This window comes from Pocillopora verrucosa, chromosome 14, assembly GCF_036669915.1.
Source record: "Pocillopora verrucosa isolate sample1 chromosome 14, ASM3666991v2, whole genome shotgun sequence".
In the NCBI taxonomy this organism is placed as follows: Eukaryota; Metazoa; Cnidaria; class Anthozoa; order Scleractinia; family Pocilloporidae; genus Pocillopora; species Pocillopora verrucosa.
Window position 1 is genome coordinate 9,941,625 of NC_089325.1, and position 18,074 is coordinate 9,959,698.

General features: G+C 38.6%; 1 protein-coding gene across 3 annotated transcripts; it reads left to right on the forward strand.

The window, feature by feature from the left end:
• The first annotated feature begins 1,367 nt into the window (after positions 1-1,367).
• Positions 1,368-18,047, forward strand: LOC131797836 (cyclic nucleotide-binding domain-containing protein 2). Of its 3 annotated transcripts, XM_059115505.2 has the most exons (20): positions 1,368-1,516; positions 2,898-3,212; positions 7,037-7,107; positions 8,012-8,126; positions 8,529-8,603; positions 8,787-8,878; positions 9,426-9,499; positions 9,973-10,061; positions 10,384-10,467; positions 10,726-10,790; positions 12,014-12,091; positions 12,495-12,552; positions 12,812-12,950; positions 14,939-15,072; positions 15,301-15,355; positions 15,669-15,757; positions 16,126-16,218; positions 16,589-16,636; positions 16,916-17,005; positions 17,266-18,047. In XM_059115505.2, exons 1-20 carry the CDS (start codon positions 1,448-1,450, stop codon positions 17,377-17,379), a joined length of 1,947 nt encoding a protein of 648 aa, XP_058971488.2. In that variant the 5' UTR covers positions 1,368-1,447; the 3' UTR covers positions 17,380-18,047. The 3 variants fall into 3 exon arrangements, with proteins under 3 accessions (XP_058971488.2, XP_058971486.2, XP_058971487.2); XM_059115503.2 differs by lacking the exons at positions 1,368-1,516; positions 2,898-3,212 and adding an exon at positions 4,760-6,114; XM_059115504.2 differs by lacking the exons at positions 1,368-1,516; positions 2,898-3,212 and adding an exon at positions 4,760-6,108.
• The last annotated feature ends 27 nt before the right edge of the window (positions 18,048-18,074 follow it).

Below are 18,074 nucleotides of genomic sequence, written 5' to 3' on the forward strand. Positions count from 1 at the left end.
AAATTTATTAAGAGAAGCACGTTGCTGTATATTATCCCATAACAATGTCACTAGAAAGCGTAAAATATGCCACAGTATTACAATGTAGAACAGAACAAAAATATGGAGGAACAAAACGTCGCACTGAACAATCCAAACTTTGATTTCTTTTTTTTCGTTTATTAGGCTTGACTTTTAAAGAAACAAACCTTTAAGAGGGAGGGCTTTTTTTTTCGGTTACGAAAAACATATTAATGGTCTCGTTCGAATTGTTTTCGTCTTTCGTGTACTCCTTATGCGATCGATACGATGCGCAGATACGGCTGCAGTCTGTATTCAGCAAATAAAAAGAGGAAGCAGTAACTTCAATATTCATGACCAGCGGTTTAGCAAACGAGAGATAAAACTATCGTGTAAATCCGTTGTGCAAACCGGATTCTCGACGCTAACTCGGAGAAACAAAGGAAAATGGGAAATTTTTTGTAAGTACTGAGACTATGAATACTTAGATAGTTTAATCAGTTTTGGGACGAGAAAGGAAATTAGGGAATCTTCATCGTTGGCCTTTATTATTATTATTAGATTTTTTCCCCATTTGATTCGGTAACTCAAAGAATCCTTTTCGAGAGAAAAGTGTATTATCGTTATCAGGAGCCCATTATGGGTTCCTGTCGTCATGTAATTCAAAACAGTGTTGCCGAAAGTGCGTGGTTTGTAGCGCTCGCCTGAGTAAAAGCTAAAAACGACGTCTATTTTTCAGGCTGCTAAAACTCTTGCTCTAAGCTTTTGATTGAAGAGAGATAAGTATCTCTTGTTGCATTAAAAAAAAAAACTCCTATTCTAAGCTTTTGATTGAACAGAGATAAGTATCTCTTGTTGCATTAAAAAAAAAAACTCCTATTCTAAGCTTTTGATTGAACAGAGATGAGTATTCTCTTGTTGTATCTAGAGACCTATTTTGCCGAAGGTCCCCCGCGTTGCCTCTTCTATTGAGAAATATTTGGAATTATGTACAATAAAAATTAGTTCTCTTAAACAAAACTCTTGAATTAGTGGCCTCAGAGGACATAATCCGGTAATTAAATAAACAAATGAAACCGGGAACTTTTAATAAAATGTAACAAAACAGTGGTTTTGATCCTTAACCCTGAAACTGCAGTCGGTTAAACTTTTGCCAAAAAGTAGCAGCTTGTGCTAAGAGAACTTCAACATTCATTCTTAAATTTGTTCAGCGGTTTGATAAATTTCCTCTTTACATCGAATGCTGTGAACATTCATCGAATTCGACACGCACACTGGCTTATACAATGGAGAAGGATTAATACCGGTTTATTAGCACCTTTGTTTACTTTTTCTGTCTCGCCGCTTTCGAGAATGCGACAGTTGGGCACTTAAACGGAAGAGAGCAAAGTATTTGAACGTCTGGTTTTCACTTCGTCTCTGTGTACTAATTACTGGCAAAATCACAATGATTGTTGCACGGAAAAGAGGGTATACATTGTCGCCGTGTTTATTGTCCAGTTCCAGGATCAGTAAGGTACTGTGAAGAGCATTATGTGAAGAACGTGATGTTGTTATTACGAAACCATCTCATCGCGTCTTGAGACAATACTTTTGTGAATCGATCTTGTATAAAACATAATTTAAGTTCAAGAGTGAAAACTAAAAGATCTTCTCGCTTACTTCGTGGAAATTCTTGATCGTAACGTCTTCGGATCGGCTGTGTTAGCTAATCAAGTATAATTAAGTAATGAAATTTCAATTTAGAATTATGACCTTGACTGCAGTCACATGCAGTAAAAGGAAAACCGCCTTGTAAAACAATCAAGAACTTTCCATGTTTCCATAAATGTATATCAACAACTCTCCGGTGATTTGGAACGTTTTGAGTAATTGTGACCCATGCTGGTGATATGTCTACCATTGAATTTGTCCATCGAATACCTCCGCGTTTACCACGCAATGTAAATCAATCGAATGGGAATTTAGGCTATTTATCGCACTGAAAATTCAATTAAAATTTAATATACAAACCTTTGCCCAAATGATTGTTAAACAAACATGGTTTCAGTAATATTCACATTTGTGTCTCTTACAGTGAAAAGTGTCAGGTCGGTGTCACTTTTCGGGCTTTGAGCTAATTGAATTTTTAGCTTTGTGAAAATGAGATTTTCTCACGTACTGTTAAAAAAAGACGTTTTCTCGCGCTCTGGAATGAGCTATGATCAACATCAATCGTTTGGTGTATTATACCGTTTAGCTTTTAATTAATTTAACAGTTTGGTGTTACGAGAGCGAGGAAACAAGGCGAAACGCAGAGAGGAGACTCGTAGAAAGCAATTCCTTATTCATTAAATTAGGTGCGAAGTATGACACTTGAGATAAAGATGATTTTAAATAGCATGAAAAAGGGAATAGAATGAATTGGCTGGTTATTAGCTCAAAGTATTTGAGTAAACTGGGAATCGTCAAATGCTAACGTTTCGAGCGCCGGCCGGAATAAAATTGGGAATTGTGGGTCGTGCGTGTGTCACTGCAGCAGCTATTTGCAAATCGTGCATTCAGATCCCGCGCGTGCGGCTGGGTTACTAAGGATTTTTCAATGCGGCGGCGACCCTGGTTGATTTCTTAATTCAATTAAAGTCTATTGAACGGTTGCGATACTCTTAGGAAACTCGAAACGTGGTATAAGCGAAAATTCATATCCTTTTTAAAGATGGAGATAGAGATCTAAATGGTTTCTGCAGTATGGTCTCTGGGATGGGCTGATACGGTAACTGGTTTTAAAAATCGATACAAGACCGAGTATACTGCTGACTTTTCTCTCCGATATCGATCTGTGACGTCACTGACTAAACTGGTCTGTCACATGACTTGTTTGGAAGTGAACTGATTGATTATTTTATTATCCTCCGTAGTCAAACCCAGTCTTCACTCAGGTGTCGAGTAAGACAAGGCGGTTGCAGCGTCAAGCATCGTTTTCTGGAGTCGCCAGTAAACTGATGGACGCCAGGAGCGAAACCTCCAGAAAGCTGAGCCGACAGATCAGTAAAATGGCAAGAGCACAGGAGGAGAAGGAACGACAGAAAATGAGAGAGAAGGAAGAAGCCGCTGAGGAAGAGAAGAAGAAGAAAGAGCAGGAGTTTGATCGTTCTACCATCACGCGCAAGTTGTCAATTTTCGGCTCATACCGCAGAATGTCGTTTAATCAAAAAGGGAAACTTTCTGAAGAGGTGAGTGATTGACAGATCAATTAGTTCACCTCTGTAATCGCATCGAGCCATTGAGCACCGTCTTTTCCAGTCCAAGCTCCTATATCGTATTTTCCTGCATCTTTTCCCCTTTTGATGTTTCCTCGGGTGTTATTTTTTATCTAATGTCATCTCGTTCCTTGATCGGAGCATTTATGCTCCTGCTTACAGCTGAGAAATATGTTATTGACTCAGCGAATAACTTCAGCTGTCCTCAGTTCAAATACAAAGCTCTGTCTAAAACTGACAACCCTGAATAAATCTGTGGATATAACCATGGCACCTACCTCAACCGATTCACCACAGCTCTTGACGGCAAACCATCGGACCAATTTTTTTTAGAGACAATAATGACGTAATGGCTGGGAAAAGGACGCAGTGACTCCGACAGTTGCGTCGAGGAACATAAAAGCTCAGCCCTAATATTGGCTTGTAGACCTAAGGTACACGTTCTGTCTTCAAGCACTTGTTGATCGTGTTAATGCTGATTTCTATTCTTTTGAATTAAAAAACGCTGCTCCTGCTCCCAGCCTACACAAGCTGGTTAACTTGCAAAGAAAAGCTTGCGGTAAAGACACCAGTTTTTAAAGATATGTCTCAAATAGTCTTCTGGTGATTGTTTAAATGATCTCTGCTAGATCATAGAGGCTTGACTCTTAATCACAACGCGCATGCGTTTTATTTCTTTTTTAAAAATAACCTCTGATCAGCGAGCAACCTATTTGACCAAGCAAAAAGCATTCAATTAAAAACTTGTTTCCAGGGACTTCTCGGCTTTGAAGTCCAAAATGGCGGACATTCAACATCAACTACGGAAAATTCAACCGATTGCTATCGCTTGAAAAATCAAAAAATACAATTAATTATGCTGACTTCATTAGTAAGATTGATAGCTCTGCCTTGGATTTGTTTCCGTGGGCATAAGTAAATAGTTCTGAATTCCTCTCTATAGCCTCAATGCAAATTTCTTTAATGGGTTTCCCACTGTTAATTGCAACCCCATGCGACTTCGTATAAAAACTTACGTGACGCAATTTGAATTACAAGTAACTGCGGACAACAGAGCAAACTGTGCGCATCCAATCGAGTGGCTCGTTAAATGGGTTTTAACAAAAATAGATTCTATCGCTGCCTCCTGAGGGAGCAATGATGCATGTAGTGCACCCGTTAAGCAGAATATCAAACCCTCAGGGTTACAAAATAACAAAGATATGCCTATCAGTGTACATACCTTGAAAGCTTCGTCACTTTACGATTTTGAATTATTTACGTGATTGATACAAAAATTAGCAAACAAACTGTTTATTTTTCAAAAGATTTAGGTCGATTTAAAAACTTTGTTCAGTGACAGATTATCTCGTATAAAACAGAGATAGAACAGTACCTGATATGGCGACACAAAAATTGTCGAATTTTGATGACGAATGAACCTCACCCTTCCCTGTAGAACCAATAACAACCGACCCCGAATGAAACGAATCATCTGTCAAGCATGGTAATTCACGTTTTCTTTTGACAAATCCCGTTGAACTGAAACCGTCAATCGTTTGGCTTATTGACGGCGATTTCGACGCAAAGGTTAAATCTGTACTGAACTGTTGACCGCTTGTTTGTTTCAAAAGTTCCAATCTTTTGTTTGCGTAGTTATGGATAGTGCATTTTGATGCAAACCAGACAAATCGTGTTTACAGAGAGAGTCTTATGAATTTTCAATTAAGCAGCCAAGCATTAGATCGGATTCTGCTTGCAAGGAGTAATTTGACAAGAAGATTAATCGATGATTTGGAATTTTTGTGTTAGTGATACCGATTGCAGTGGAGACATTAGTTTCAATTTAGGTTTAGGCCTGATTTAACGATGTAAGAAGCAGTGCTGAAGCACAAACTTCAGTTGTGCCATTTACTAAAAGATTGCTGCATATTGCTACGCAACGCACGCGAAAAGTTGAGAAGTTTAACAGTTGAGTTAAAAAATCCTGAACCACAGCAACTGGTGAAGAATACTAACTTATGGTTTAACCTGGTGAATTCTGTTTCAAAGAGGACATGACGAAGCAGGAGTATGTCACCTTCCGCTTCCAGAGAAGCTAGTTAAGTATCTGTCCGATTTAACACAACTGAAACACTACAACCTACAAATGGCGATTATGTTAGGAGGTAAAGGAGACAACCAACTAACAAAAGAATGCTGGGATGAAACGAAATCAAGAAACTCTTTTTTCCGAAGTCAATCGGAAAGCCCTCACGCGAACGGACATGAAGCTAACAATGAAACAAGCAGAGAGAATATGTCTAACTTAACTGGAAGAACTCAGTCAGAGAGAGAGTCGAAGGAAATCACGAGTTCAGGAGGCTTTCCTCGTATTTCTTCTGATCCTTATTCTCTTGTTGATATTTCATTAATTTCTGACGAAGAGCAAGGTAGCACAAAACTCAGAAAAACAGTTTCATCCGATGCAGCTGGCCTGGAAAAACTAGTTCATATTGACGGCGTACTACGTAAAATTTCATCGAAGCCCAAACAAGACCAGAAGTGGCTTCCAAATCAAGTTTCAAAGAAAGGAAGACTTTCTAGACGGGCTTCCCTCCCGCCAACTTATTTAGGAAATTTCCTGTCTGTAAACAACATCAGGAAGCGAGCAATAAGCAGCGCTGCGGACGATGCAGACGATGGGGTCATATCTACACACATAGACGATCGACTTCCTTCGCAAAATTCAACGCGGAAAGCTAAAAATGCTGGACGAAAGAAAGTAAGACCAATCATAAACGAAGAGCATCTTGTTTCAGAGAAAGAAGAAACAGAAGTAGTTCTGCCCGCAGTCGAAGTAGACGTTTTGAGTGAAGAGGTAGTTGAAGAAGAGAATGACGGCTCGGAGGTAGCGGTAGGTTTCGTGGCAAGCTAAATTTTCGTTACGGTCGAGTTATTACCTCGCGTGAGCCAAATTTTATTATTTGGATTCAAGAGACGTGTGTTTCACAACAAGTACCTTTTAAGTCAAACTAAATTGCGGTTCCGCTTTGGTTTAACCAAATTATGATCGAGTGTCTAAATCAACGGCCTTATAAACTTTACGCAATATCCCCTGTAGATCTAAAGACTATTGACTTTTTGACGGAATCAGACAATGTACTAAACCACAAATTTAACTTTGGAAATAATCAAATCTCTGATCTTTTTCTCTTTCAAGATTTGAATATTACACTAGATAATATCTTAATTATGTTTTGGACCCGAACACGGAACTTTTTTGAACATTTTGAAAATGTTCAAAAAGTTCCGTGATGGCGGTTTGGTATATTAGAATAATTACCAATAGTAAAAATAGTTTGCTAATGTAAGTAAACCCTCTCAAAACCCAGAGGCTGGTGACGTCAATGGATCGATGGGAAGTCAAAATGAAGAAAACTTTTTTTTTCTTCCAAGAAAGAGTGAAGTAGCTCTGTTTGCCGGAAATTGAGCAGACTTGGAGCCAAATTTTTTGGAAAAAGAAAACCAACAGATGTAACAAATCCAGAAGCAAAAAAAAAAAGTTAAAATTAATTATCAGACGATGGCTGGTATGTAATTCGATCGCTGAAGTGCAGGCAACTCTCTCGAGGCACATTTCCGTGCCGGAGGTAGCAAATTCAAAACGGATGTATTTTTCCTTTGCACAAAAGACGCTCTCGTTTCTCATTCAGCACAAATTACGTGAGGTTTCAGGGCCACGCAATGTCTTCTTCATCCATGTTGGCTTCTTTAATTACTGGCCCCCTGCCTTGCATCTATTATTTTCCGACCGATTTTTTTTTCTCGCTTTTCAGCCTATCGAGAGATTTCGAAAAATTGTTCAACTTCTTTGTTTCCTGCTGAAAATGAAGACTTCTATGGACAGGTATGTGTTGTGGTTGTAATTTTCTTAAGCGGAAATTTAAGGCATTTGATACTAGCTAGAACCAGGAGGGCATGAAATTTCTGATCCTCTCTCGTCAGAACTGAGCACATAGCCACGCCAGTCTGCACTTATTCCACTTAAAGAGAAATACGTTACTGATAAGAACTGCTTCTTCTCCAGATCAGTCAATTATTTGGGTGTAAAACTAACCTGTCATAAGTTTTCGCGGGCGTTTGTCTGCCCTCGCATTCTAGGAGCTAATAACTTCCTCTCATTCATCAAGTACTGTCTAAGTTTTAATTGGTATGATAACTGTGATATTATGTCGTAAAGATTGCTACCTACAGACACATTCAGATGACGTCACCTCGGGCTAATGCCGAGCCAATCAAGATTCAAATGCTAATTTGTCCAATTAACTCTGTGAAGCTGAATTTCTGACGCAATCAATTTTCGGTGACATAAAATGTATACCTAATGGACAAGTTACTTAAAGCAACGCATCTAGAAAGCAATTTCAACTTCAAGAAGATACAATGACCATTTGATTTGATACGCGGTACCTTTGAATTGAAAGTACATGTACTTGGCTCGGATAATAACTTCCGCTGAGGAAGTCAAAACGTCTGAGTCATAGCCATCGGCAACACATCCTTTCACAGTTCACGATCAAATCACTTTTGGACCATTTTTTTTTTTTTTTGGCCGGGGGTGGCTGAAATGAGATTATGAGCATTTCATACGTTTCTTTTAAAAAATATGCATTTCATCCACGTTTCTTTCACACGGCGTTTTGTTTTTGGAATTTTATTGAATGCACGCTTGGAAACTTCTTCGCTCACAGCGCTGCTGTCTCCCTTCAAAAATGAGGCATTGACTTTTGACCTTTTTTTTTTAATCGTAGGAAATACCGCTCTCAAAACACAAATGTGTTCGCTGAACTGGACGCGGAGACTGTAACCAGCGTGGATTGTGATGGCATGATTTTTGATCCAACTACCTTTAAGGCGGTGCGAGAGGTAAGCTGTTGATTTAAAGTCACATGACATCATCTCAATACTCTTTATACCCACACGTTTGAAACGAATGGCGCGAGAGCTGGGTACAAGAGAGAGACAGAGAGAGCTTGAGAGAGTGAGAGAGAGAGCTGCTTTTGTTGACATTTGCTTTGGTTTTTATATTGAGCTAAGGATTAGAGTGTCAATCAGTTTAAAATAAATTCAATTCGGATCAAAGTTATCTCGAGGCTATTTCTCATAGTTTTACGATTTGGTTTTGCCAAGAGAAAATAATGGTCTCCTTATAAAGCGATGTGCGTCATGTCTTTATGAACGATTCGTAAGAATTGTTACATGAATTGACATTGAACCAAAAGATAACAGGTTTACTGTGATTAAATTATTTTGATTTATATCCAACAGGTACAGTTAAGTCAAGAAGCCATTCACATCCTCTCTCTGAGTCCCAGATCAAGAACGGAGGAACAGCTTCAAATTGTAAGTATATTGCCTAATATTCCATTTTTGAGCGCAAATTTTCTTGATGTCTCCCTGCTCTTCCTATTTATCAAGAGTTTCAATTGGGTTGGAACAGAATCAATTTTCTTTCTTCAGTAGAAGCTCTAGTATTATGACAAAAAACTCTGTGTAAACATTTGTTCTGTCTCCATTTGTTTCCAGGCCTTAGTTGCGCTGAAAACCAGTGTTGCTGCCTTCGGCGAGTATCCGCTGAAGATGCAGCGACGGTTGGTGTCTGTTGGCTGGTATGAAAGGTGAGGGGAATTTATAACATCATCAAACAAAAGAAATGATCCGTTATGCGTTAAAACACCTGAGCTTTGAGCTAAGTTCTCAGGTAAAATACATTGATCAAAAGTAGAACTTGCTAAAAAACAATGATAAAAAATCGTGCAATCCTAAAGGAGTAACTTTAGGACTTTTATGAAGCTTCAAAACAGTCGGAATACGTACCAATTCTTAGATTTTGGAAAGAGGAACGTTCAAGGATATTTAGTTCAATTTACGCGAAACATAGCTGCTTTTTTGTCCTAAAGAACCTAATTCAATATGGATTTTTTGCCTATTTTTGAGAAAAACTTCAGCTCTAAAGATAATTTAATGACTGAGTCTTAAGACTCACTAAGCTAATAAAATAATAATTTGAATACGTGCTGTTATGGGTGTTCTTCGCACTTAGGAGTTATCTCAACTTGTGTCATGACCATCTCAGTCTTTCTGTTGTTTTTTTCTGTCATGTTCACATTGTATCATTCCTTGTGGACCTTATGAATTAAAGATATGAGCTCTTTTGTTTTTAAGATTTGAGGCCAAGAGAGTTATAATTCGCCAAGGCCACAAAGCGGAAAACTTCTATTTCATTCTGTCTGGGACAGGTAATTAAGCTTGCTTTGTTAGATCTTTTTAGAATGCTAAAAAGACAAATTTTCTTTGGAAGCCGTCAGCTTCGAGTGGCGCAGCCCACCCAAATGACGGCTGGGAAGGAGGGTTCGTACAAAAAGAAAACAAACAAACAAACAAACAAACGAATAGAAAAACGATTGAATAAATACTACCCCTCGTTTGATTTGATGGGAGTAAGCGCGCTGGATCTCTGAGAGGCCTGGGTTCAAACCCTGACCAGGTAACTGTGTTGTGGTCACACACTGTGCCTCTTGTCACCCGCAAGTATAATTGGTTACCGGTAAACTGGCAAAGAGACTTGATCTAATTCTGGTGGGGAGGGAGAATGGATCAGTAGCATCAATACCTTTATTCGCATTTTCTACTGAACTTGAGAGAAGCGCTGGATGGATTAAACCCCCCCTCTCCCCTTGGCTCTTACACTGATTGTACCATTATTATGCAGCACTTGTTACGCTATTAGTCAACGATGCGAAGTCCAGAGAACAGAGAAACACAACAGTTGCAGTTCTGGGGAAAGGAAGCAGCTTTGGGGTACGTAACCAGCCGTAATGAACAAAGAGTGTCCAAAGCCGGATTGAAATAACATAACCCGCATGTTATCTTGAAATAATTTGACATTTGTGGAGGGTAACACATTGGAAAACAGATATTTATGTTTGGTCTAAAACTGTTGACTAAAGGAGAAAAGGTTTCTCAAAACAACTTTATTACCGTTAGGTCCTTTCTTGGTTACAGTTTAATTTGTAATAACCAACATATGCTTTTGCATGTGCTTTATTAAACTTTAGTGAAGATCTCTAAGTGCAATGCGCAAAACTTGAAAAATTACCCATATTTTCTCTTAATCTTTCAGGAACTGGCCCTGCTTCATCACAAAACGAGGAGTGCGACAGTTTTATGCAAGGATGAAGTTTCTCTCTTAGCGGTTTGCAGAGAGGTGGGTTCAGTCTCTTCGTGAGTTCAAAAATCTCTTCCAAAACACAACAATTAATTTCATTAAGGAGCGCTTGATAGTTCTCGTGAGGAAACAACTTGGAGCATCACGGGAACAAGATCACTTTTGACTGATTTTCAAATTAAGGTCTGTGACATCATGTTAGGCCGGGTTTGCAGGATAACAACTTTAAAATGTCTAGAGTATATTCAACAAAACAATTTTCAGTTTCCTGAGCTTCTCTCGCACCATTTATTTTAGGATTTTCGGGATATTTTTATGAGTTACGAGGACGGCAGAGAACCAGAACATATCCGATTTTTAAGGTGAGAATTTTTCTTGTTAAATGTTCATTCAGTTTCAAGGTATATTAAAAGTTATAACTTAGGGAAAGATGTTTTTCCTCTTGCCACGAGCGTGGGACAAAGAAAACTAATTCTGAGTCCCCAGGAGGAATCGATGCTCAGACCTTCGGATTTCGCGCTCCGATGCTCTACCACTGAGGCCCGGTTCAGACGCCGTACTTAAGCCGCGCCGAATCGAATTCAACGATAGGCCGACCTAAATTAGTTAATCCTGGCTGAATTGATTCAAACGCCGAAATTCATTCGGCCGAAATTAATTAATTGAAGAAATTTTTTAAAATTATTTTTCAAATAAAAACTTGTGAGCAGTACATAGCAACAGATCTTGTCAACTTTGTTTATTATCCGACCGGTTTCGTCTGATCACAACGACTTCATCAGGGATTTAACAAAATTCACAAATGAACTACTAATATGCTAGACGTTTACGGTATAAATCACGTTCAAATTGGGGTGTGAACAGCAAAAGCACCCACAAATGGGAATTGTTACGCAAATCCAGCGTAACAAATTGGAAATGTAACGCAAATCCTGTGTAACAAATTAAGCAATGTTTATTTTTGGGGCTCACGATTTATCGTTAAATCGTGAGCCCAAAAAATAAACATTTATTGCAAATTGGGCTTTTACATTTCAAGCAAGTATATTTGGTCGTGCCGAAACACGAACAACACATGTCACCATCGTCTAGTTTAGCCCGCCAAGCCGCCATTTTTCTCCTTCAAAATAATGCTTTGCGCATGCTCTCGAGTAAAAATAGCATGAAAAGTACATTAATATAATTTATGCATTTGGTTCGGCTCAGTTGAAGTACGGCGTCTGAATCAAAGCCGTCTTTTAACCGTTCTTCGCGGCTGAGCCAGGTGGGATTAATTGACTGAGCTGATCTAAATTAAATCAGCCGTTCCGAATTGATTTAGACGCCATATTTCTACTTCGCATGAACTTAATTCGTTGAATTTGATTCGGCTCGGCTGAAGTACGGCGTCTGAACCGGGCCTGAGCCACAAAGACTCTACAGCGAGCGCTCCATAAGGACTCAGAATTTTTCCTTTGTCCCACGCTCGTGACAAGACGAAAAACATCTTTCGTTATTTCTTTGCCGAGCTCAAAACTTACAGTCTCTCTTATTTTATTTACAAGCTATAATTTGGTTTGTCAAATCGTTCGCTTTTTCTTCACAGAGGCGTCCCGTATTTGAAGGATCTTCCACTCGACGACTTAACGACCAAGCATGACGTCTGCATATTTCATTACTTCAGGTAACCAAAATTGATGGGAAGTATGAGCAAGTGGGAGAAAGTATAAAAAAAATGCTCAGTTACAGGCGCGCTGAGAAGGTTATCTTCAATGGATCAATTTTTACCGCCGTTTGAGATCAATTTTCCTTGGCATTCTTCTCGTGTTCGTAAGCATCGTAGGAAAATTTATTTATTTAGTTGAAATTATTTTTCCTGACAAGATGAAATATTATTCATGAGTCGTTATGCTTTGATTTAATTTTTTTTCCCCAATTTATGACAGCTAAAGAAAAGTATAAAGGCATTGCACTTTACTAAATTTTAAGAAATAGTCAAAAGTCCATAAGTCTGAGGATCACCTGTTGTTGTTCTACGTAAACATAGGGAAATATAATTTACTTTTGATCTGTATTTTTTTTCATAGGCGTGGAGTTGTTATAGTTAACGAAAGTAAGACGAAATGGATATACGTCGTGAAAACGGTGAGTAATTAGAGGGCTACGTTTCAGAAGAAAAAAACTGTGACGTAAGTAGTCGCACGTTGCTATAGAGACCGTTCATAGAAAAAAGAACGAAATCAAACCCAAGAATTCATTATCGTGTTTTGTCACTCTGAATTTTTAATCGCTTTTCAAAACGTTGTTAAGACAGTTCCGGTCCCATTGTTTTACTGTGTAACGTATTCTGCCTGTATATACACGAATATACCGGCAGTAGTTCAATGATTAATTGTGTTTCCAGGGATCTTGTCGAGTCCTAACTCATTTGTCCAAAAAGACAGCAAAGTTAAAGCGGTCAGCCGGCAGTCCAGAGAAAACAAACGCAGTCCTTCCCGTGATACCTGTGGACGAGGCAGACAGGAGGAAAGCGCTGTATACAGGTATCGTCCCGCCTTAGTTTCTGTTTATAAGCACTGTGTATTTTTATAAGATGCAAAAAAATTGAAATTATTTTTATCACTTTACCACTTTTGTTTTAGCTGCGCAAACTAATTCTGGTTGATATTCACCGTGGAATTTTGTGTCACGTATCTTTTCCTGAGTTTGTCAGCCGATGAATCTCTACTTTCTATTATATAAATCTTCGAGGATTTCGTCGCATAAGTAATTTGAGCTTGGCTCCAAATGGCCATCTTTGGAGCTTATGACAAATGGTGTGTTGGGCAAAGACGACGCCCAGATGTGTTATTATTTTTATTGATTTATCTGCTAAAATAATTATCCTTTCGGCAAGCATTCGTGCATGTTAATGTGTACAGACAAGTTGTTAACATGGCAACCCTGCAGGGCGACAGCAATCTGATAATCAGATACTAACGCTGAGCACGTTATAAATTGAAACCGTCTCAAGTTACTGTAGATTAGAATTTAAAATTAAAAAGAAATAAATTCAATTAGAGCTATTGAGTTCGTTTCAATGTCAGTTCTTCTTGCTTCATTGCTCGTTGACCACCGATTCTTCTTCGTAGCGTGCCTAGAGAAAAATAAAAGCAGATTAGATGAAAAAGCTAAGGATAATATTCGCTTTTGGCAACCGTTCGCTTTTTCACCGGCATTGCGTGGATTTTGGTTTTAAACTATCTTTTTGCGGTAAATAAAGAAATTCGGGCGGATTGCATTTCTATGAGAACTCGATCGCAGATCTTGGATCGAGTTTGATTTGACTATGTAAACGAATTTCTACCGCTTTGTACCATCATTCTCAAGCGTGTTGCTCTTCACGTTATGAATTTGATCACAGATTTGTTTCTATTTTGCATTTCAGTCATGAAATTTATGGTTTCTCTTATGTAGACGATAATGATAAATACAGCGAAAAGGAAACAAAGCCAGTATATAAAAGACTTGAAAGATATGACTTTTTTTAAGAATAGAAGATCAGAGACGGGTAGTTTAGGTGAGAAAATAAATTCTTACCGTCTGTCAGAAAGGCTCGTCGTTTTCCTGCGGCCTCGGACGCTGTCGCAGCAATGAGTTGTTGGCGAAGTTTTCTCTTGCAGGCCAATCAGTACTTCTTCTTTGTTTTCCTCTTTTCTGACGGTGGTTTTCAGCAAAACGCTCACCTTGATGGCCACGCATCATTTTGGCGACATACAGAAAAGCAGCCACTGCCGTAACGCATACACACAGTGCTATGATAACTTGTTCAAAGTCGAGCTTCATTTTGGCCACGATATTGAGGAAGAGCACCATGTTGTAATTTCAACTTCTACCGAAAAGCGATTTTGAAACTATTTAGCGTGACTAAAGGAACCACGAAGATTACTTCTAGTTATGAAGTGAACGTTATTATATCTGTTCCTTACTGCACATGTCTGCACCTGAAAGTAATTTTACTGTACGCGTCACTGGTTGCTGAACTTTCGGTTTCGACCGTATTAATAATTCAATAGGGAGTTTAAGAAACGATGAAGGCGACGCTGTGGACAACGTAGGTTAAAATATGAACTTATATTTTACCCTACGAATCTCGCACGCTCTAAAGTTATTTAGTTTGTTTCTCGCTGTCAAAACTATTTCGAAACTGAATATGGAACACAGCATCAAATTAGAGAAAGAAATTTAAAAAATTAGCCATCACCGAGTACGTTGTTCAGACAACGCAAGGTTTTGTCATTTTACGTTGTCATTTTGCAGAGGACGCAAAAAAATTCACAAAGATTTGTAACGCACGTCCACAGCCATTGTTCTGCTCATTAAAACGTTTTGTTAAGTGACATTCCCGTTGCAGTTGCCGCCATGGTTTTCTTAAATTCCCAGATATGATTTCATAGACCTACATGCACTCCAATACCAGAAAATACGCCTACTACGTAGGCTGATAGAAAACTGAGGCAGTTAACCTCGGCGTTATTTCGTCCATTTTTAGCTGCTGGTGATCGTATCCGACCGATCTTATGGTCACCAGAAATTAAACGGCCTAAGACTGAACCTTCCTTATCCTCAAAGAACAACAATGATCTAACACTGCCTGCCTTGGTTGGTGAACCGGAAAAATTCAGGGTAAGAGATGAACGAGGAATCCATCTTCATTATTTATTCATGATATGTGGTCCTGTCCAAAACACAGCGGTCGAACGTCGGGCATGTGCGCGGGGATCAATTCTCTCGCCCACGCGCCAATTTCTCGCGCAAAATCTCAAAGAAAACATCGCAAACAACCGCTGTCTCGCAAAATAACCTTGAAATAGTTGAAATAACATTAACATTTAACATTTTTTTACTCCTCAGAAAACCGCTAAAAACGTGACTTGGATGGGACGTCTGAGCGCATTATCTCGAGATAGTGAGTTTATTTAAACGTTTAAGTTGATTTCGAAGGAGTCAACTGGTCATTCTTCAAAATTTTTCGAGTTCGTCACTTGTCATACTTGTAAATTTTTTCAAATCCAGTCATTGCTGTTGTCCTTCTTTGTTCAGTTTTGCCTGTTTTGTCTCTGTCTTTCCAATCAAACTTATACTTCGCAGTTCCTTCCAGGCTGAGGCACAAGAAAAAAACATTATTTCATCGTAGAGTCCCCTTATGAACATTTCAGAGTATTTTAGTGAAAGCCTAAAAAAAAATTAATAATTTTTCCAATGCTTTTTTTATCATGCAGTCAGAGATAGCGAAGAACATCGGCAGAAAATTGAACGCCTCCACAAACGGATTAGTAATGTGGAAAAACCCCGAAATAAAACTCCTTCGGTGAGTACTAAAAGCTCGTATTTTTCCTCCCATGACAGTCATGACAGTTTCTAGCCTGGTTAGGGTCAGTGATTGTCACTCCGAATAAAGGGCGTGGCTAAGATAGGGGAGGACTTCAAGTAATCCCGTCCCTCTCTTTGCCAAGAAAAAAGTGATAGGTCAGAACTCTAAGAGAATTTTCATACTCTCAAGTGTCTGTAACACGTAAGTATCGATATTAGAATCGTCATCATCGCTGTCATGGTAAATTTTCTTAACGGCTAAGCCCAGATGGAAGAAGGACAAAAGAAATTCAAGCGTAGGTTTTGGTTCTTATCCGTAAAAAGGAATTCACCCTAAAAAAAACATTTGTATCATTGTTATTCCAGAATAACAAAAGACAACTTGAGACACCAGAGGCGGACTCAAAAAACGAGCAAGTGGTGGTGCAGATAGAATTACTTAAACCCAAGGATCAGTTTGTAAGTGATTCTATTATAAACTACAGCAAGAGAAAATCAGACTCAGAGAGTGACTCTCTTACATAGGCCTTACTCTTAGGGGAGTCTTTCAGGAGGGATCTTGGAATAACTAAGTTTGCTCTAATTTAGGGATAATAATCTCATGCGGCTTCTCCTGGTTGCTGTCCACCCATACAGACAAACGACTCGCAATGTAAATGCAAAATCATTCCGTGCGTTTAAGACTTTTATTCTTTAAACTAAAACCTTTTAGGTCAACTTATAGCATATAATCTCATCTCTCATCCCTACCGTGTCCAAAACTCACAACTGTCAAGTTCCATCGCCGTCACAACCTTGTGATAGTTACAATTTTTTGTTTCCCTTCTAGGGTCTTTCGATGCTGCTTTTCGATAATCCTGCCGTCAAATGCCATTTGGTAAGAACATGTGATAGCAATTTTAGTTGCACCGTGTTAAAATCGTTTTGTTTCACTTCCTACCTTATGGTATTTCGTTCCTCTTGCCTTTGTATGATATGAGAGACAAACCTCTTCAACTCAATATGGGCCTCTTGGATCCCAAAGCAAATCTGGAGTTATCATGACGGAGAGGAACTCTTTGGACCCTCCAAAGCCCCTTTAATGGGACTTTGAAGAAGAATACGGGTGATAGCAAATTCCGTCTTAAGCTATGTGTTATGTACTGTGCATTTTCAGGTTAGCAATGGAGCGGAATGTGTTTTGATAAAGAAAAGTTGGTTCCTGCAGCATGCTACAGAAGCAACATTGCGAAAACTTAGAAATCAGGTGATTAGCTTACAATTTGTTTCTTGAAGCAGCTTAACGGTAGCAAGTGCATGCTTTGTGATATCCGTGCTTACAACTCTGAAGCCATGTAATAATGCTGTGTGGGTATGAGCATGGGTAGAAATTTATTTTTCACTTTTTTTTGTGAGATAATTTAGATGTGTTGCAAAAACTGACTCAGGAATTTCCACTCAGAAACACACTGATGTCAGAAATTAACGGTAATGTCATGTGTCGATCAACTTTACTTTTTTCATCAGATTCCTCCATACCCAAGTCAAGCCACTCTCGAACAGAAAATGCAAGATCAGGCTAACTGGGACTCGTTTAAAACACAAACAATCAATTCTCTTCTAGATACACTTCATTTATGATACATTCCCAGACAGTTTAGAAATATTTCCAGTTATAATTTCGCCAACTCTTCAGATCAGTGATCACAAGAACCAGCTGGTGGCCACTATTATTGTATGACATTGTTTCGGTCACGAACTGATTTGCTTCTGTAAGTCTGCTCCACGCAATTTTTTTCCTGAGCGGGATCAAAGCGGACAAACCCGTGCGGGCAGATGGGCCCATGTTGCCCGCTCATGTAGCCAATCAGAACACAGGATATTCCCATTTTAAGTAATATGGATACCATCAAACTGCTTGAAACGCGGTAAAAAAATTTGTGACCAAGCGCGAATGGTCAAACACGATCATTTAATTCGATAATTGTAAAAGAAAAATTAAGCTTTGATATTTTTCGGTTATGGTAGAAAAAGTGGACTACTTTTCTAAACAAGAAGAATAAGGCGAAATAAAATGAGCGAAAAACTTCGAGAAGGTTAAATGCATTAGGAAAAAAAAACAGAAGCAAGAGACTTATGATGTGTAGTGCTTTGCATGTCGATTTTACAAATAAAAAAAACGTAGTGTATTTATACGAATACTTATTTTTGAGACAAAGAAGGCTTCGTTCTATTTATTTTTGTAATTATTAAAATGTTATAATACCTATGCTTATATTTATGTATTTAAAGCAAATAAAAGAACTATTTTTTAAACCCAAAATTTCGGAGAATTT

What these genes read in the sequence shown, in the direction of transcription:
- LOC131797836 (XM_059115503.2), top strand. Translation starts at nt 5,368, where the DNA reads ATGGCGATTATGTTAGGAGGTAAAGGAGACAACCAACTAACAAAAGAA. An exon ending in TGCATATTTCATTACTTCAG is followed by an intron (nt 12,092 to 12,494) that starts GTAACCAAAATT and finishes TTTTTTTCATAG; the next exon opens with GCGTGGAGTTGTTATAGTTA. An exon ending in GTGAACCGGAAAAATTCAGG is followed by an intron (nt 15,073 to 15,300) that starts GTAAGAGATGAA and finishes TTTACTCCTCAG; the next exon opens with AAAACCGCTAAAAACGTGAC.